General features: G+C 35.2%; 1 protein-coding gene across 5 annotated transcripts in view; it reads left to right on the top strand.

Moving 5' to 3' along the window:
- FAM114A2 (family with sequence similarity 114 member A2) overlaps positions 1-20,284 on the top strand; it is a 53,977-nt gene extending 33,693 nt beyond the window's left edge. For 4 of the 5 annotated variants that reach the window (XM_033180684.1, XM_033180681.1, XM_033180682.1 and 1 more), the window contains 5 exons: positions 5,910-6,032; positions 6,500-6,639; positions 12,563-12,635; positions 15,457-15,510; positions 17,337-18,674. In XM_033180684.1, coding sequence (XP_033036575.1) covers positions 5,910-6,032; positions 6,500-6,639; positions 12,563-12,635; positions 15,457-15,510; positions 17,337-17,471 — 525 coding nt within the window. In that variant the 3' untranslated portion in view covers positions 17,472-18,674. Of the gene's footprint in view, positions 1-5,909; positions 6,033-6,499; positions 6,640-12,562; positions 12,636-15,456; positions 15,511-17,336 lie in introns of all 5 variants that reach the window. The other variant, XM_033180683.1, reaches the window with a different exon arrangement.
- Positions 20,285-21,651: the final 1,367 nt, after the last annotated feature.

The raw sequence follows: 21,651 nt of genomic DNA, 5'->3' as shown, positions 1-21,651 counted from the left end.
GTTGTGCATGGAGGCCGGGCGCAGTAGTTCACACCTGTGATCCCAGCACTTTGGGAGGCCGAGGCGGGCAGATCACGAGGTCAGAAGATCGAGACCATCCTGGCTAACACGGTGGAACCCCATCTCTACTAAAAATACAGAAAATTAGCCAAGCCGGGCGTGGTCATGGGTGCCTGTAGTCCCAGCTACTCAGGAGGCTGAGGCAGGAGAATGGCATGAACCCGGGAGACGGAGTTTGCAGTGAGCCGAAATCGCACCACTGTACTCCAGCCTGGGCGACAGAGTGAGACTCTGTTTCAAAAAAAAAAAAAATTGTGCATGAAACAAAATTTTGAATTCATTTTGACTGCAACCCATCACATGAAGTCAGGTGTGGATTTTTCACTTGTGGCATCATATTGGCACTCAAAAAATTTCAAATTTTGGAGAATTTTGGATTTTCGTAAAAGTGATATTTAATCTGTACTATAAAAGTAATCTACAAAAAATTGTTTTATTTACTGCCTATGTGTTAATTTTGTTTTTGGATATGTGGGGTATTAACACGCTTCCAAAAATCAAACTGCACAAAAAATATACTCAGGTCTCTCCCTCCCACTTCCCTTCCACTCCATTCTCCTGTTTTTGTAGGTATTCATCTTTCTTGTTTTGGGCTTATCTTTCCTGAGTTTCTTTTTGTAAAGATAAGCAGATATATTTTCTTATCTCCTCTGATGGAAAAGTCAACATACTGTATTTGTTCTTTAGCACTCTGCCTTTTTCACTTAGCCTAGTGCATAAGTATTTTTATACATTTATCACAGTTTTTAAAAAATACGTATATCTTACCTCCTATCCTGAAGCTTAAATTTCTCGAAGGCAGGATCTGTACATATCTATTCCTTAAAATTCCAGCTCTACTACCTATTACTTTCTGTGTGACCTTTAGCAAGTTGCTTGACCTCTGTGAGCCTCATTTTTTTGTCTCTGTATGGTGAGTGATAATAATGTAGGGTTCCTGTGATGTTTAAATGTGTTCACACACACAAAGCTCTTAGAAACTGCCTGGCTCATAGTAAATAAATGCTCACTGTTGATGGCTCCACAGAAGATAGCCCAATGTCCTCTACATGTAGCTGTTCAATAAATATACATATATGTTCAATAAACCTTTATTGTGCTTAGTAATTTGCTAGGTGCTAGGGAAATAATCATGAGAAAGACATAGTTTACATGCTTAATGAGAGATCACATTAATAATTATTTTTGGAAGACCAGTAACTCCTTATCTATCTGGCAGTTCTAGCCATTCTCTGAAAGCAGTCTTCAGATTGTTTAAATTTTAGGCATTGAGACTTAAGATGTAGATTGATTAAGGATCAAGGCCTTAACCATTGACCCTCAAAAGATTTATATTGCAGGCTGTGATGTAGGGGAAAGAGCACTGAATTAGGAGTCTGGGAATATGATTCTGTGATTCTGATTCTTGTTCTGATACTCACATGTGATGTGGCCTTGGGCAAATTCATTTTCTTCTCTAGGCCTTATTATTTTTCTGTTGGAAATAAATAAGCTTTTGGAGAAGCCAAGTTCAAAGGTACCTTTTGAGATCTGCAGATCTCAACAACTGGAAAGTTCCAGACTGAATTGTAGGCGTGGGTGACATTAATAATTTTGGAAAAGGATAATAAATTACCTTGAGTTGGCACAATAGTTCGTGATGATTTCACTTAATATATTTATTACAAGAGAGGTCACTTTGGGTAAGCTCTATGCGTACTAAAATATCTCCTGGCCAGGGGCGGTGGCTCACGCCTGTAATCCCAGCACTTTGGGAGGCCGAGGTGGGTAGATCACGAAGTCAGGAGTTCAAGACCAGCCTGGCCAAGATGGTGAAACCCCATCTCTACTAAAACTACAAAAATTAGTTGGGCACAGTGGCAGGTGCCTATAATCCCAGCTACTTGAGAGACTGAGCTTGAACCTGGGCGGCAGAGGTTGCAGTGAGCTGGGATCGTGCCACTTCCCTCCAGCCTGGGCAACAGAGTGAAACTCTATCTCAAAAAAAAAAGAAAAAGAAAAAGAAAAAAACTCCTTCAAGTATATTAAATTTATGGTATCAATTTTTTCTTTTATGTGGTCTATCACTTTCCATTTTTCTTTTTTAATCTCAGATAAATTAATCCTTCATTTTTTATTCATTTTGTCTCTTCAAAGATATTGCAAAGAATTTAACATATTGTTTGTATTATTAATCAACTGTTAGGATTCTTTCCAGCCTCATCTCTCACTGTTCTCTTCTATAAATCTCACTACTCCAACCTAATTTTCTGTCACACTCCCCATCCTCTATATTCTTCCTTACTGGCCTTTGTTCTGTTTCTCAGGTGTACCACACTGATTTCCCTGTGCTTACAACTCTTGTTGCCTAAATATATGTATGGCCAATTCCTTCAGGTTTCAGCTGAAACATAACTTTTCAGAGACCCTTTCTGACCACCCAAACTCAAGCCGCTTTCTACCCATACTCATCATTACTCCCTTTTATTTTCTTTATGTATGTATTTGTTTGTTTGCTTGTTAATTGCCTTATTAGGAGAGAGAAGAGCAGGCTCCTAGTTTGTATTATTCACCATTGAGTCCCCAGCACTGGCACAGTGTTAGTATATATTTGCAATAAATGAATGAATGAGTAAAATGCCTGTATCTTATATTTTGGTCTTGCTAGATATCTCACAGTTTGCCTAAACACTTTGCATTTTTCTGTTTCCAAGCCTTTTTATAGTTCATGCTATTTGGTGTTTTGAATTTGAGAGGTTAATGCTTAAGTAATGGGAAGATATAGATCAGAGCTAGATTGTTCCTGAATGTTTTTGTGGGGGAATGTAGGGAAAGAACCCTACAGTGAAATTCTGGGAACACAGGTCTGCTTTAGCTCATTCGGGTGGCCTTGGGTGTAGCCCCACTTACTGATCCTTCAAGATCTAACTCCAGTACTGTGCATGTAATAAAACCTGTGTTTCTCATTTAGAATCACTCTCAAAGTCTTCTCTGGATTCCTATTACCTCATAACAGCTTTGAACACATTCTGTGTATGTAAAGTTAATAAAGTAGATGGTAATAAACAGTTTCTGAGAAACCAGGACTCTCACTTGCAAATGATAGAAACTCAAGTTAAGAAACTTAAAAAAATAACAAACTAATTTAAAAGAGGGGAATTCAGTAGCTCAAGAAAACAGAAAATCAAGGAGGAGAACTGGTTTCAGGCATGCTTTATTCAGGAACCTATCTCTATCCCTATCTGTGTCTTTTGGCTTGCTTCCTTTTGTTTTAGCTTCATTCTTAGGGAAGCTTTTCCATATGGTGGTAAAATGACCATTGGCAGCTTCAGGGTGGGTGACTTTTTTCCATTTCAGTAATGCCAACTAAAAGAATACTTCTTTTTGTTGATAATTTTACCAGATGTCCTGGGACTGATGTCCATTGATTCTGGCTGGGGTTACTTTTTAATCTATGAACCACTTACTCTGTGGACATGGGTATTAATATTCTCAGTAGCTAAATCTGAATGGTTTGCCAACTTTTGGAGCCAAAAGATGGAAGCAGCTCCACGCAGATCACATGAACTAAGGAGAATCTAGAACCTGCCACCAGAAGAAAGGAGATGTGGATGCTGGTCATATCCATACCCAAAACAGTAGATGTTCTTCCCAGTGTTCTGGACACTGGGTATGCAAAGCCAAATAAAACACACTCTAGCTATCCTATAATACATAGTTTAGTTAGGAAACAGATAATTCTATTATATTTGGTTAAGTACTAAATTTAAGTTACTTGAAAGAGATGATATCTGGGTAGAGGATTGAAAGAACAAGTACAGTAGAGGTCATTCTTACTGAACATAAAGTGGAAAATGTTAAGAGATGAGGCTGGAAAAGTAGGTGGGGCTAGGTCATGGAGACTTGTTACATCATGTAAAGAACGTGATCTAGTTGATGAGGAGCCATTGAAGGAAAGAGGAATGGTCAGCCCTGGGCTTAAGAGCGATCACTGGTAGCATTATGGAAGATAGATTTAAGATAAACAGATCAGAAGCAGGGAGACCAGTCATGAAGTGGCTCTGAACTCAAGAAGTGGTGATAGGAAGGAGGAAGACGGGAAGGAAGAGGGTGACAAGGGACTTGGATAAAATCAGACCATCTTGGTGATTGATTGGAGAGGAAAAAAATTTAAGATAGCACCTATATTTTGGCTCAGGTGACTGGTACGTGGTGGCACTTCTGAAACTTTGGGAAATGAAAGAGGTTGAAAAATTTGGGGGTAGGAAGAGAAAGACAATGAGTTCAAAGTTTTTACTTGTTATATGTGTCATGCCTGCAGAGTATTTTGTCTAGCAGGCATTTGGAATAAATTTTCAGGAGAGGTCAGGGCTAGAAATAAGGATCTAAGAGTCAACAAAAATGAGGATAGTTAAAACCACTGGCATAGGATGGATGGAGAGGGAATAGGATGAGACAAGTAAAGAGTGAAGGCTAAACCTCCAAATAATACTGGTGTTTAAGAGACTGGCCAACTAGGATCAATATGTAAAAGAGACTGAGAAGGAATGATCATAAAGTTCAGAGGAGAACAGAAAAAAGTGGGGTTACAAAAACCGAAGAAAACTAGATTCATTACCAGGAGAATGGATAAATTGTGATATATACAATCATGCATTGTTTATTGATGAGGATATGTTATGAGAACTGCATCATTAGGCAGTTTTGTCATTGGGCGAATATCAGAGAGTGTACTTACACAAATCTAGCTGATATAGCCTGTTATATACCTAGGCTATATCGTTTAACCTATTGCTTCTGTACAAAACTGTACAGCATGCTACAGTACTGAATACTGTAGGCAGTTGCAACACAATGGTATAGAAAAGATAGAGTAAAAATATAGTATTCCAATCTTACAAGACCACCATTATATATGTGGTCTGTTGTTAACCTAAACATCATTATGTGATGCATGACTGTATATAAAATGAAATACTACACAGCAGTTAATATGAATGAACTAATATATGCAACAACATGGATGAATCTAACAGACATTATGTTGTGCTTAAGCCAGACACAAATTAGAATGAACTTATATTTCTATTTTTATGCATTTTAAGATCAGGAAAAATTATTTATAGTGAGCAGAAGAGGGGTTGCCTTTGGGCAGGAGGAGGGAGACATGGTTGGAACAGTATTGGCGAGGAAGGGACATGAAGGAACCTTCTAGGGATGAGGAAATATTCTATATCTTCATCACAGTTTCACAGGCATATACACATATAAACATTTCTTAAGCCATACTCTGAAGATTTGTGCACTTTACTGTATGTAAATTATACCTTGGTTTTTTGAAAAGCGGATTGGAGGCCAAGTGCAGTGGCTCACGCCTATAATCCCAGCACTTTGGGAGGCCGAGGCAGGGGGATCACCTGAGGTCAGGAGTTCAAGACCAGCTTGGGCAACCTGGCGAAACCCCATCTCTACTAAAAATACAAAAATTAGCCAGGCATGGTGGCGGGTGCCTGTAATCCCAGCTACTCGAGAGGCTGAGGCAGGGGAATCTTTTGGACTCAGGAGGTGGAGGTTGCAGTGAGCCAAGATTGTGCCATTGCACTCCAGCCTGGGCAACAAGAGTGAAATTCTGTCTCAAAAAAAAAACAAAAAACAAAAAAACCCACCAATTAGACAATTTAAAAAAGGAATGATGGACAGCAGTGATAAGTGTTGCTGAGACTAGTAGGATAAGGACTGAAAAGCTAGATGGTATGTTCAAGTAAGAACAAGTGCCCTTACTTCTAGGATGCTATTGTGTTCCTGGTAGGTGCACAGTAATTTTGGTGAACTGAATTGAATTGTTGATGGCCAATATTTTTCTTATTTAGGCAAGAAATACCGCCCATGAATGGATCAGGAAGTCTCTGACCAAGCCATTAGCAGAGAATGAAGAAGGAGAAAAACAGTTGGAAGCAGAAAATACTGAGCAAGTCAACAAAAATTCAATAGAGGTAGCCAAAGCAACTAAGCCTTTTTTGTTTGTTTTAGTAGATTTGACATGTATCACAATTAAGGACCCAGGCTCCTAGTTTTTACACTGCTATCCATAATTTCAACCTTGTGATCTAGGATTGTAGCATCTTAGATCCAGACTATAAGATTAAAGGAGGAGTGAAGAAAAAAGAGAGAAAGGATGCATGTGTGTTTTGTCATGAGGAAGGTTCCCAGAAACTGCTGCCTGACGCTTGTTATCTAAATCATTTGGCCAAAACTTAGTTCCTTGGTCACACCTGACTACAGGGGAACCTTTGTGTTTGTAGCTTTGAGCCCAGCTGTAAAATTACATCACTGTGGAAGAAGAAGACACTATTGGAAGGCAACTATTAGTCTCTGCTACAAATCCTGTAGTATGAGAGAAGTAAGATGGTATCATTTCCACCAATTGTTATGCTATGCTTTGTGTTGTTTTTCCATCCAGGATATCCATGTGTTTGCAATCCGGAGCCTAGCTGAACTGACTGCTTGCTCAATTGAACTGTTCCACAAAACAGCTGCATTGATTCTGCATGGCAGGAAGCAGGAAGTGACAGCCATAGAAAGGAGCCAAACTCTTTCCCAGTAAGTGTAATGAGAATTCCTCTAAATGATGCAAATTGCAGGAGTTTTCTTGGCCTATTTCCAAAGTTTTATACACATCTCTCTCAAGAAACCATTCACCTCACACCCGTCCACATGTTAGACGGTTTGTTTATTTTGGTTGTTTTTTCCTTTTTATTGAACCATGATAAATCAGCATTATAAATCTGCTCTTTTTATGAAGAGCTCATGTTCTGAAAACTATTTCTTTTTTTTTTGAGACAGAGTTTCGCTCTGTTGCCCAGGCTGGAGTGCAGTGGCCGGATCTCAGCTCACTGCAAGCTCCACCTCTCGGGTTTACGCCATTCTCCTGCCTCAGCCTCCCAAGTAGCTGGGACTACAGGCGCCGCCACCTCACCCGGCTAGTTTTTTGTATTTTTTAGTAGAGATGGGGTTTCACCGTGTTAGCCAGGATGGTCTCGATCTCCTGACCTCGTGATCCGCCCGTCTCGGCCTCCCAAAGTGCTGGGATTACAGGCTTGAGCCACCGTGCCCGGCCTGAAAACTATTTCTTTACAGATTATTAGTTTTAATAGGAATGGAATTGGGTGTAAATGAAAACAGAGAAGAGTTCTAAGAACCTCAGTTCTTAATAGTAGTTATTATTGAGTGCTAATTATATACCATGCCAAGTGCCATGCTAAGGGATTTGCATGTATAACTTCTAATTTGTATAACCCAAAAAGTAAGTGATTAGTCCAGTTTTAATCATGAGGAAATGCAAACTAGAGGAGTTAAGTAATCTGTCTGTGTTGTGTGACCTGGGATTTAGACCCAGGTCTAACTGAGTGTCCTGAACCCATTTTTTTTTTCTCATTATATTGCTGATTTATACAAAAATTTTTCAAAAATAGTATAGATAATCATAGGTGGGGAAGAAAAAGCCCAGTAGTTTCTAAGTAAATCTCCTGATTGAAATAATGAGAATTTTAATTAGAAACAAATATATGAGAGTGCCCATTGTTAGAACTGGGAGGGGCTGTCAGTCTTCTGCAGACTTCCTCTTTACTTGCACCATCACCATCCCACTACACTATCCCATAATAGGGGGCTCATTTGTCTTCTTGAACATCCTTAAGGATGAGAGACTCACAACCCTGAAAGGAGCCTGTTCTGTGGAAAAGAGGCTATTTCTGCTGCTTGAAATATTCTTTGAAATGTGGTTCACTCCCTCTCTGAATTCAAGTCTACTCAAGTGCCACCTTTTTAGAAAAGCCTTCCTTCACAAAGTCTGGAATAGCATCTCCAACCATTCTCTGTCCTTTTACTCTGCTTATTTTCTTAGCTTATATCACCACATAACACTTATATGTATATGAATATATATGTGTGTATATGTATACATATTTGTGCATGTGTATATATATATGTATATGTATATAGTCTCCCCCTTAATTTAGCAAGTAAGTTGGAATCCATGAAAACTGGGACTTTTCTTGTTCACTGATATGTTCCCATTGTTTGAAAGACTTTAAGTAAATAAAATCTGGCACATACAAGACTTTAGGTAAATATTATTAAAGATGGACTAATCACTTACTTTTGGAGTTGTTGTAAAAATTAGAAATGATACATGTAAATCCCTTAGCATGGTGCCTGGCATGTAATTAGCACCCAGTAACTAATAACTGTTATTAAGAACTGAGGTTCTTAGAATTAATTAATACATATTTTAACTTTTCTAAATGGAATGTAGGGTCTTTTGAGTATGATGTTGTCTCCTTAAATTATATTTTAATTATTTTCTATTTGATTTAACTTGAACATATACTGTTTTCTAGAGGATTTTATAGAGAAATGTTTTTCTAAGGACTGAACTTCCTTTTTCTGTAGCATGAGTGCCTGCTCAGATGGATCTTCTTATACATTGGTGGGCTGATTTAGGCATACAGTAGTACCCCCTTATCTGTGTGGTTTATGTTCTAAGCCCCTAGTGGATTCCTGAAACAGTTAATAGTACCACACTTGATTGCCATCATTTGGAACACATTTCCATGCATGTCTTCCACCCACAAATTTAATGCCTTTTCCATCTTTTTAAAAAATATTTTATTGGTACATATTATATATTATATATAATTTATATATTTATAATATATTCATATAAATATATTCATAAATATTTGTATGAATATATTTATATATAATATACAATTTACATATGTATAGTATATATTTATAATATATAATACATAAAAATATATAATTTATAATTAATATATATTTTTATGTAATATATAACATATATTTAATGTATTATAAATTATATAAATATGTATTTATATATTCTCTATATCATACATAATTTTTATAATATATAATACATAAAAATATATAATTTATATATTATATATTTTTATATATTATATATATTTATATATAATTTATATATTATATATTTATAATATATATTATATTATGTAATATGTATTTCATTTATATAAATATATAAAATATGTATTATATAAAATTTTAAATATATATGTTATATTTTTATAATATGTGTATTATATATTACAAATATATAAATAAATATATAATATAAATATATTTAATATATATTAAATATATTGTATATTTTATATATTATATATATTTATAATATATATTATATTATGTAATATGTATTTCATTTATATAAATATATAATATATGTATTTATGTATCTATATAGATACATGACATATATTTATATATGATTATATATTTATAGCATATGTTTATATATAATTTATATATTGATATATAATTTATATATTATATATTATATATAATTTATATATTTATAATATATTCATATAAATATATTCATAAATATTTGTATGAATATATTTATATATAATATACAATTTACATATGTATAGTATATATTTATAATATATAATACATAAAAATATATAATTTATAATTAATATATATTTTTATGTAATATATAACATATATTTAATGTATTATAAATTATATAAATATGTATTTATATATTCTCTATATCATACATAATTTTTATAATATATAAAATATATTATACATTATTATATATTAAAAATATACATATATAAATATATAAAATATGTATTATATAAAATTTTAAATATATATGTTATATTTTTATAATATGTGTATTATATATTACAAATATATAAATAAATATATAATATAAATATATTTAATATATATTAAATATATTGTATATTTTATATATTATATATTTATAATATATATTATATTATGTAATATGTATTTCATTTATATAAATATATAATATATGTATTTATGTATCTATATAGATACATGACATATATTTATATATGATTTATATATTTATAGCATATGTTTATATATAATTTATATATTGATATATATTTATATATTATATATTTTTATATATGGGTCCGTGTGAGTGTTACATGCATAGAATGTATAATGATCAAGTCAGAGTATTTGGGGTATTCATCACCTTGAGTGTTTATCATGTCTATATGTTGGTATCATTTCAAGTGCTCTGCGTTACTTTGAAATATACAAAATATTATTGCTAAATATAGTCACCCTATTCTGCTATCAAACATTAGAATTTAGTTTTTCTATCTAACTGTATGTTTGTACTCATTAACCAACTTCTCTTCATCTCCACCCACTCACCTACCCACCTTTCCCCATTTCTGGTGTCACAGTTGTTCTGTTCTCTGTTTTCGTAAGAGCATGTTTTTCTAGCTCCCACATATGAGTGAGAACATGAGGTGTTTGTCTTTCTGTGCTTGGATTATTTCACTTAACCTCATGACCTGTAGTTCTATCCATGTTGCTGCAAATGACATTTTCTTTAATAGCTGAATAGTATTCCATTATGTATGTGTGTGCGTGTATGTATATATACACACACATATATATATACACACACGCACCACATTTTCTTTATCCATTTGTCAACTAACTTAGGTTAATTCCATATCTTTGCTGTTGTGAATAGTGCTGGAATAAACATGCAGGTGCAGGTATCCCTTTGATATATATATTTATTTATTTTCCTTTGGCTAAATACCCAGTAGTTTGGTAGTTCCATTTTATTTTTTGAGAAATCTTCATACTCTTTTTCATAGTGGTTGTACTAATTTAGGTTCTAACAGTGTATAAGAATTCTTTTTCTTGGAATTGTTGCCAGCATCTATTATTTTTTTGTCTTTTTTTTTTTTTGAGATGGAGTCTTGCTGTGTCACTCAGGCTGGAGTGCAGTGGTGCAGTCTTGGTTCAGTGCAACCTCTGCCTCCCATGTTCAAGTGATTCTCCTGCCTTAGCCTCCTGAGTAGCTGTGATTACAGGTGTGCACCACCATGCCCAGCAAATTTTTGTATTTTAGTAGAGATGGGGTTTCACCATGTTGGCCAGGCTTGTCTCAAACTCCTGACCTCAAGTAGTCCACCTGCCTTGACTTCCCAAAGTGCTGGGAGTATAGGCATGAGCCACCATGCCCAGCCATTTTTTTGTCTTTTTAATAATGATAGCCATTCTGACTGGGGTGATATGATAGCTCACTGTGGTCTTGATTTGCATTTTCTTGATTATTGACACATCAGTGATATTGAGCGTTTTTTCATGTATCTGTTGGTCATTTGTATGTCTTCTTTTGAGAAATGTCTATTCATGTCCTTTGCCCATTTTTTAATGAGTGTTTTTTACTTTTACTGTTGAGTTCCTTGTATATTCTGGATATTAGTCCCCTGTCAGATGAGTAGTTTGCTTTTTTCATCTTACTCAGTACGTATCACCCACTGTGACTAGAACTTTTGCAGTTAGTGGTGCAACAGCAAAAGTAGCATGATTTCTTTCTCCTTCTCACAGTTTTATGGGTAGAAGATTCATTCTTATTGTAGATTTAGCTGCCTCAGCATATAATTTTATTTTTTCTTACAAAGTGAGGATCTCGTACCTTTTCACTTCAAGGAAGCACTTTATGGCTTCTCTTTGGCATGTCTGAATTGCCAGCATCACAACTCTTGGGCTTTGGGGCTGCCTTAGCCCATTTAGTGTTACTGTAACAGAATATCTGAGGCTGGGTAATTTACAAAGAAAAGAGCCTTATTTGGCTCATGATTCTGGTGGCTGGAAAGTCCAAGAGCATAGCACTGGCATCTGCTTGACTTCTGGTGAGGGCCGTGTACTGCTCCACAACATGGTAAAGAAGCAGGAAGATGAGTGGGTATGTGCAAAGAGACCTGCATGAGAGACTGGACTTGCTTTATAACTACATTCTCTCTGGGACCTAATTTATTCCCACCAGAGTGAGAACTCACTGGCTACTGTGATAATTTCATTAATATGTTCATGAGGGCAGTGCCCCCATCATCCAAATAGCTCCCATCCGGTCCCACCTCCTAATACTGCCATGTCGGGAATAAAATTTCAACATGAGTTTTGGAGGGGACATATCAAAACCATAGCAGGGGCCATTATTAAGTAAAATAAGGGTTACCTGAACATAAGCACTGTGACAACACAGCGCTCAGTCTGATAACTGAGATGGCTACTATTAATAGCTGACTCATGAATGCGTTCTGTGGGTATGCTGGACAAAGGGATGATTCATGTCCTGGGTGGGATGGAGCAGACAATGAGAGATTTCATCACACTGCTCAAAATGATGTGCAATAAAAAACTTATGAATTACTTATTTCTGGAATTTTAAAAATTATTATTTTCAGGTCATTGTTGACCATGAGTAACTGAAACTGCAGAAAGTGAAACCACTGATAAAGGGGGGCTACTGTATTTACTCCCTTGAAAAGCTTTATTCTTTCACATTTAGTACCAGGAGTGATTTGTTCTGTTCTGACAGCTGTTAAATACAGCTTATTAAAAAAATAAAAAAAGAGAAAAGAACATTTCTGACTTTCCCTTTCTTTCCTAGGATGACAATTGTGTTGTGTAAAGAGTTGTCCTCTTTGTCTAAAGAGTTCACCACCTGCCTAACAAATGCTGGGGTAAGAATTCATGCCTCTTATTGCAATAATGTTTGTCTGGTTTCTTTAGCAGTTTAAATATCATAAAATTTGCTCACTTTAAGTGTACAATTCAATAGTTTTAAGTTTTTAGTATATTTACAGAGTTGTGCAGCCATTTTCATAGTCTAATTTTAAAATACTTTCATCAGCCTTCCCCAAAACTCGTACAATCCCCATTCCCTTTCACTCCATATTTTCCCAGCCCTAAGCACCATGAATCTACTTTCTCTTTCTATAGATTTGGTTGCTTTGCATCTTTCACATAAATGGGATTAAACAATATGTGGTATTTTGTGTTTGGTTTCACTCATTTAGCATAGTGTTTTTGAGGCTTATCCACGTTGTAGCATGTATTAATGCTTCCTTTTTATTACCAAATAATAATCTGTCTTGTGGCTATATATCACATTTAATTCGTTCATCAATTGATAGACATTTGGATTATTTCTGCTTTTTGGCTATAATGAATAATGTTGCTGTGAACATGCATGTATGTTTTTATGTGAATATGTTTTCATTTCTCTAGGGTAGATAGGTAGGAGTGGAATTGCTGGGTCATATGGGCGATATAGTCATTAAGGAATTACCAAACTGTTTTCCAAAGTGGCTGCACAATTTTACATTCTCACTAGCAGTGTATAAGGGTTCTAGTTTCTCCATATCCTTGCTAATACTTATTGTTGTTTGTTTTTATTTTAGCCATCCTAGTGGGTATGAAATGGTATCTCATTGTGGTTTTGATTTACATTTCTCTAATGGCTAAAGATGTTGAACATCTTTTTTTTTTTTTTTTTTTTTTGAGGCAGAATTTCGCTCTTGTCGCCCAGGCTTGAGTGCAATGGCACGATCTCAGCTCACTGCAACCTCCACCTCCTGGTCCAAGTGATTTTCCTGACTCTGACTCCTGAGTGGCTGGGATTACAGGCACCTGTCACCATGCCCAGCCAACTTTTGTATTTTTGGTAGAGACGGGGTTTCACCATGTTGGCCAAGCTGGTCTCGAACTCCCGACCTCAGGTGATCCACCCACCTTGGCCTCCCAAAGTGCTGGGATTACAGGCATGAGCCACTGTGCCCAGCCAATGTTGAACATCTTTTAATGTGCTGATTGGCTGTTTGACTTCTCTGGAGAAATATCTATTTCAGCACTTTGCTTGTTTTAAAACGTGGGTTGTTTGTGTTTTTATTATTACTTGTAGGAGTTTTTTTTTTTTTTTTTTTTTTTCTCTCAATACACGTTTCTTATCAGATTTTTGATGGGAATGTATTTCTCCAAGTTCATGAGTTATCATTTCACTTTTTTGATAGTGTCCTTTGCAGTGAAGTTTTACTTCTCTGTTTTCTTCTAAAAATTTTGTTGTAGCCCTTATATTTATGTCTGTGATCCATTTTCAGTTAATTTTTGTGTATCGTGTAAGGTAGGGGGCCCTACTTCATGCTTTTGCATATGGATATCCATTTGTTCCAGTACTATGTGTTGAAAAGACTGTTCTTTCCTCCATTAAATTGTCTTGGCTCTTTTGTTGAAAATCAGTTAGGCATAGATATATGGGTTTATTTCTGGACTCTGATTTTCAGTCCATTAATCTGTATGTTTATCCTAATGCCAGTATCATATTGTCTTGATTATTGTAGTTTTGTAGTAGGTTTGGAATCAAGAAGTGTACGTCATCCAACTTTGTTTTTATTTTCAAGATTTTTTGACTGCTTAGGGCCTTGTGCATTTCCGTATGAATTTTAGAATCAACTTGTCTATGTCTAATTCTAATTAATTTTTGTTCATTTCTATTTATGAAGTTTTCAGTGTTTTTTATGCTATCTTCTGAGACCTGTAATGGAAATACAGACCTTGATAAAATTCAAACTTTAGATTTTGACTCTGGTTTTAAAGAGCAACTCTGTACTTAGACTATGGCAGTGCTCACAGTATGCAGTTGTTAGTCAGTGGGAAAGATGTAGTTAAAGCTAAAGTCTTTTGGGGATTTTCAAAATTGGAATTGTAAAAATTTATGAAGATGTGTGAGTTATGGACGATGATTGAGAAACCAGTAATAATGAGTTAGGATAAAATCAAGGGCATTTTAAACAAGCAAATGAAAATCACTTTATAGTAAGTATATCAGTGTCAGTGTAGCAGCAAAATTACTGTGAGTTCTTAAATTTTATTTATTTATTTGTTTATTTAAAAGCGCTAGTCATGAACATTGTATTTGTTTTAATTAAGACCATGGCCTAAGTTAATTTTTTAAAATTTGAGTTTAGATTATTCCTGTAAAGGATAATCTTTTGGTACAGCTTCACTTTTCCCTGTAGTATTTGTTTCCTGAAGTTAATCTTATAAGGCCAAATCTTTCTGTGTGTTCCATAAAGATACTTCAAGCTAGCGTATCAACTATAAGATGCTGACACATACAAGTATTAAATTACATTATTTATTTATAAGACTTTTCTAAACAGCCTGTGTTAAAGACCCTTGAGTTTTTTGAGCACATGTTCCATATCTACATATTTTGTTTTAAAATGGTTCTAAGATTTTGTGGTCAAATGATACTTTTTAAAGTCAATAAAAAGGTATAAAGCAATACACTCTCAATATGGATAGCACAGAAAGATATTAAGAAGGAAGTTTAAAACGCAGTTTCACTTTCTGAAGATGACATTTTGCTGTCAGTCCAGACTTTTATGCTTATATTTAATATTTATGTACGTGTGTGTGTGTGTGTGTGTTAAAGTGTGATTGTACTCCACTTACTGTTATTTAACCTACTCTGCTCACATAAAAATGTATTCTTTATTCCAGGTCAAAGAAACAGCAGATGTCCTTAACCCATTAATCACTGCAGTATTTCTAGAGGTTAGTAGTAATTGTTTTTTAAGTCTCTGACTCCAAAGGTATTATGTACTAATTAATTAACTCTTCTGAAGCCTTTTGTTTTTGGCTTTTTTATTTTTTTCACCATATTGGTAATTTAACCATATTTATGTAGACATGACCAAAATAGTGTATATTTGATATGTATTCCTTCCTTATTAATTACAAAGCATACAGTTGAAGCTGCAGGGTAAAGTACAATGGAAGAAGCAGTAGATTATCATTACTTAGTACTAATCCTTGACAGCTTAATAGACGGTTCACAGTAATGAAACACCTTCTGAATACCAGCTGGTAAACATGAAGGGCTGAAAATTACAAACAGGTAAGCGCTGCTTCCTAAAGGACTAAAGTTTATGCAGCGGTTTGTTATAAAACAAAACATTTTGTCATTTCCTTGCTAGGAAATCATGCTTTTGTTTTGTCAGAAAGGTAGTATTTACATTATCCTCATCATTCCATTAGATTTGAGAAAGTAGATGGTTTAAGTCAATGGAGAAGAGGATCTTGTGACTGATTATATTACCTCCTTATGTGATGTTTTCTGGATTCCATGTTTTAAGAAGTCTACCTTGAAATTAACTGTGCAAACAATATAGACTTTTTGATGATTTTATAAAAACATGTTTATGTAAGTCTGGAGGGAAAAATATATATTTGATAGTTAAGTTTTAGATGTTAATTGAAAAAATGTTTTAACTACCAAACTTCTCTAGTTTTAAATTCTTTTGACATTACTGTCAAGGAAATGATTTTAATTCTTTAATGACACAGTTTTAATTGAGTTGTCAGGGAAGCTATTTTGATCATTTAAGTAAGTTTTAAAAATATAAGTTTGTGATTTAGTAAATGGCAGAGTGGTGCAGTAGAAAGGACTTTGTAAACCAGGAGCCCAGTGTTGCTCTGGTTCTTCCTTGGTTTGTTGTGTGACTCTGACAAACTTCGTTATTTTCATGCGCAACATAAGAGATTTAACTAGATGATATCTGAGGTCTCTTGTGTGTGGGAAATTGAGTATTAAAGGTCACACTGAATTTTAGTTAGGAATACTTGCCACTGATAAATTTTAAAAAGTTAATCTCACTTGATATGGGCTCCCTATTATTTTTAGTTGTTTTTTTTTTGCATACAGATTTGAAACGCTCTTGTCTTTGAAATTATACATTTTGTCTTAATGTAATGAAGTCTCTGTTGATATTCTTTTGAAAGGTGAGGGCTTTTCAGTATAAATGAATTACCCTCAGCAAACTGAGGGTAATGATTCCCTAACACTTCTGAAAAATGTTGTTCAAGGTAGAAATATATCTACACTGTGACAGTATCTTTGAAAGCAATATTCTTTGTTTATGTGTGTGAGCAGTTATTGTGCTCAGTGATTGCATTGAGTCCATGGAAGAAGAGCTATCATAATGGGCTAGAAATTCTATAGGTGTAGGATTTATAGCCTTCTGAAAGCCTCTTTCAGTAATTGACCACAATATTGTGACAGAATCTTTCCCACTCAATAAAGGAATAAATAAGCTTTGAATGCCAAGTCTGAGCAGGTTGCCAAAGAACAGCTACCATTTCTGATGGGCAAGTTGGACAAAAATGCTGACATTCTCTTTTGGTGTTCATATCATCTTAAAAGCTGGATCCTTTTCCCTATAATAGAGTTTACCAAAATGGCCAAGTCACTGCTCTTATTTGCCAGGCTATGAATTCAGTTAGATTACAAAAATTAATCTGTTCCCCTTGTTGTCTTACAGTATATCTTCTCTTTTAAATAACTAATGTTTTCTCTTTTTTTGTTTTTTCAATCCTGGCAGGCATCAAACAGTGCCTCCTACATCCAGGACGCCTTTCAGCTACTCTTACCTGTGCTAGAGATCTCTCTCATTGAGAACAAGATTGAATCACACAGGCATGAGCTGCAGGGCCAGAAGCCTTTGTTAGAAGATTGAAGAACGGAGCCGTTTTGACCTGGGACTTGTGATGGCCAAGGAATGCCACCTTATCTGGCTACTCCTACAGAAATGAAGGAGTGGGGTTATTTTAGTATATAAAAATTCAGGCAGGAGAGATGGTTTAAAGAGAAAGATTGTTGCCTTCAGTGTTTGATTGAAGTATTCAGGTCCTCACAGTATTCTTTCCAGTTGTTGTAATTCATAAATTATTTGAAAAGAAACTTCTGTAGAAAGTCCAAGAACAGTAATCTAGATAAAGGTTAGTGGGATACTCAGGAAAGAATGTTGGTCTTTCTTTGACATGTTGCAAAATGTTATCAATTTTGTCATGGATATAATTTGCAGCCCATGGATACAACTGGTTGATAAGCCAGAGAAGAATAATTTAGTGTTCTAAACTTCATGGCATGTGTGGTTTATTAATGCCATGTACTTTCTCCTTTCTGGAATAAAATCTATGGCTGTAAAAAAACTGAGCATATGTAAACTCTGTGATGATTACCCTTTATCACATGAATTCTTGGAAATAGAAAATTTCATCTGCATTTTTAAATTCTTAGTAGATATTTGGCATTGAGGAGAAACTTGTAGACTATACAGCCACATGAATTAACTATAGCAAAGTGCCCTTTTTCTTCAAATTGCTCCCCCGTCCCCAGGATGACACATTTCATGTCATAGCTGAACCCTACTCTACTGGATTCAAGGCCAGTAAATGCCGTTTAGAGAACCAGTTTTATGTTTGCAAGATATTCTGAGTCTCTTCAAGATGTGTTTCGTGTCTACCCTATATGCAGGATAAATTCTTTACAGCAAACTCCAAAGGAATGTTGAAGCTGTTTTAGCAATGAGGTTTTTTTTGTTTGAGTATTGAAGTGGGCCATAGTCCTTTAGAAATTATGTTCATTTATGACAGGATTTAACTTCTAAGGCACAATTTATTTTTTCCTCATTCTTTGTTTGTTTTGATGTATTCTTTAGCATGTTTTTGAATATAACTTTTATCCTCCAGATCTTAAGCCTTCTTTTGCTCTGTTCAACAACTTAAACTATTAAGCTGTCATCTTCCTAAAAGCTGTTTTGGTATCCACTCTTCTTAAAAAAATTCTCCAACTTTGTGGTTTTTAATGATTAAGGTAATTTGTTAGCTCTGCCCCTCATCTTCTAAAACCTTTGTAATAAAATGTATTAATCATGTTATTTGATCCTTTCATTTACTTTTGTAAACACGAGCCCTAATATCTTACTCAGACCAAAAAAAATAGGAACGCAAAGCCATAACATAGATTAGTATAAAGACTGTTTCCATGTAATATCTTTCTTTGGGGCAGGAGTCAGTAAGCAAGGAAGATAAATAAGTTTGGTTTAAAAACGTATACCAACAGCACTACAATGTTACTCTGCCTATATTCTGTCTTAATATGATCAGAGAGTTTTTGAATATTCCTTTTTAAAGACAAATTTCACCCTTCCCAGCTTGAATATTTCTGAAGTTTGAGAAAAACAGTTGCCTTCTGGTTACAAAGGCTGGTGTCTCCAGTTTTGAAGTGTTGCCTCAAGCTTGGTTGATGTGTCTGAACCTGTATCCCTTGAGGGCAAAGTTTAGAAACTGGTCACTTTGCCTGCTGTCTGTTCAGCCTTTTGTACAATGGCAGTGTGGCAACTTTAAATCCTTAACCTAGAAATGTATTTAATGTTTTTCTTTCAAGAAATGGGGTATAAATATGAAGGAGAGAGTAACAACTCTTTTTATACACCTGTTCAGATTTCAGCACTGAATTTGGCAAATTTTAGATTAGGTCTCACATAAGGTAAATATGACTCACTAACTCTTTTTTTCTCATCATCCCCATTAGCTTCCCCACCCCCCATATATATATGTGTGTGTGTGTGTGTGTGTGTATATATATATTTTAAAGGAGTTAGGGACCACTAGTGAAATGATGAAAGGCCCAATTCTGAGTAACAATTGTCTACTCTTCACATAAAATATACTGAAAAAGAATTAAGGTTCCTTGATCCAGTAGATACAGAGAAAGATAAACATGACAGATGAATAGGTAAATTCAGGGATCACTTTGGAACCTGCTGGATTATGGTGATGGTTTTTGGATAGTATGTGCTTCATTATATTATTTGGGGTAGTTACAGTGTTGTAGTTTTTTGGTAACAGCTACACTTTTGGTACTATTTTCCTTTTAAATTTTTGGTGTCTAAGATTTACCATTAATTACTAATATATGCCTTTCCAATTCACTTAAAACTTTAATAAGTGAAATGTTCAAGTTTTGCTAGGGTAAATATGTCTTTTCCTGCTATTGAGATTTTTAAAGGCTGTGATTAAGAGAGATTATTAATTTGATCTAAAAGAAGTAGAAACCTCTATGAAACTATTTTCCTTTACATAATACCTTAGAAATGTGTTAAAGGCAAGCTATATTTTCCTTACTTGTTTTGATAGTTTTTTTTTTTTAAGCATAGATCTCCAGGTTGGCAGGCCTCTGAAATTTGAAATTATAATTTTTATAGATGGCATTACATCGAATCTGAAATCAGTGCTAGGCGTACAAATGTGATTTTTTCAATCCTATAACCAAAGAACAAGATCTCGTGGGTTCCTACTGCTGAAAAAAGATGCTCTCTTTTGTACTTGTTTTTAATGAAAGACTTTTTTGAGGGAGAGCTATTTTATAGGTAGTTGCTATTGATGTCTCCATTTGAGAAATAGACATTTTTCTGTATTTCTAGAGGTGTTCTGAATTCAAACCTGAATTCTTCAGTTTAGAAAACCCCAGAATAAAATTATACCCACAGTGGGCACTCAACAAGTGTGATATTTCACAAATGTCAGATACTAAGATGTTTTATTATCTCTTCGTGTGTGCGTGTGACGGAGTTTTGCTATTGTTGCCCAGGCTGGAGTGCAGTGGTGTGATCTTGGCTCACCGCAACCTCTGCTTCCTGGGTTCAAGTGATTGTCCTGCCTCAGCCTCCCAACTAGCTGGGATTACAGGCATGCACCACCACACCTAGCTAATTTTGTATTTTTAGTAGAGATGGGGTTTCTCCATGGTGGTCAGGCTGATCTCGAACTCCCAACCTCAGGTGATCCACCTGCCTCGGCCTCCCAAAGCGCTGGGATTACAGGCATGAACCACTGTGCCTGGCCCTTTTATTATCTCTTAACAACACAACATGATGTCTCTTTTCATAAAAGACTTAAAAAGCATTTGAGAAATGAGTAAGTTCTAAAAATAATAAGCCTCTTAGTTAACATGTCATAAAGGCCTCTGGCAACTGTATGAAGAGAACTTTGAAAACTTGCCCACTGGTCTGACTTTCTGACTATATCCTTGATGTTCCTCAAACACTAGTTCATTCGGTCCTCCCTGCTTCACTTGAAGCCCATCCTTCCCTGTTTCTGTATCGTCCAGCCAAGTCCCAAAAGCCCTTCATGTTTAATTATCATTTCCCCAATCAAGTCCTAAAGACAATTAAAAAAAAAAAAAAACACAATATTCTCTCAATTCATTTGTCCTTTGAGCTAAAAGCAAAGGAAGATAGATTATAGTTATCATTTCACCCTCACGAGTCAATGTTGAACTTTCCAGAATGTAAGTATCTGACTGACCTACCCTTATAAGAACAGATACAGAAACTGCAAATTGAGTGAAGCCATCATCTATTTCTACTTGTGTTGTCCCACATTTGTCTCTTTCTGTATATGTTAGCCATTCTGTGCTCCCAAGCTAGTTATAAAGCTGTTCTATATAGTGGAAATAGGTGATCAAAGTATGATTTCACAAATCACCTAGGTTATTTCCATAGAAAGTGAACGTTGTAGCTTCACAATGCTTAAAGAGGGGGAGAATAATGAGAACAAACCTCACAGGGAATATACTCTATAGAACAGGTACGTTAACCATATAGTAAGTAAGTTCCAAAATTATTAAAAGTCCACTTGCTCAGTTAGGATAGGAGCAGACCTCTGTGAAGAGTAAGTCTAGTTAATGTTTGAAATATACCTTTCTACAAGTGGTTTTAGGGGGAAGCTGGCTTGACCACCACAGTGGAGACACATGCGACAGGTGAGGTCCCTCTAGGGCCGGTCTTCAGATATTAGCACGAAGGCTACAGGGTGTCATCCTGTCACAGGATGACGGAGCACATAGTCTGA

This window comes from Trachypithecus francoisi, unplaced genomic scaffold, assembly GCF_009764315.1.
Source record: "Trachypithecus francoisi isolate TF-2019V2 unplaced genomic scaffold, Tfra_2.0 Lachesis_group2, whole genome shotgun sequence".
Classification (NCBI taxonomy): Eukaryota; Metazoa; Chordata; class Mammalia; order Primates; family Cercopithecidae; genus Trachypithecus; species Trachypithecus francoisi.
Note: the sequence above shows the minus strand (reverse complement) of the source record. Positions and strands in the feature narration are given on the sequence as shown.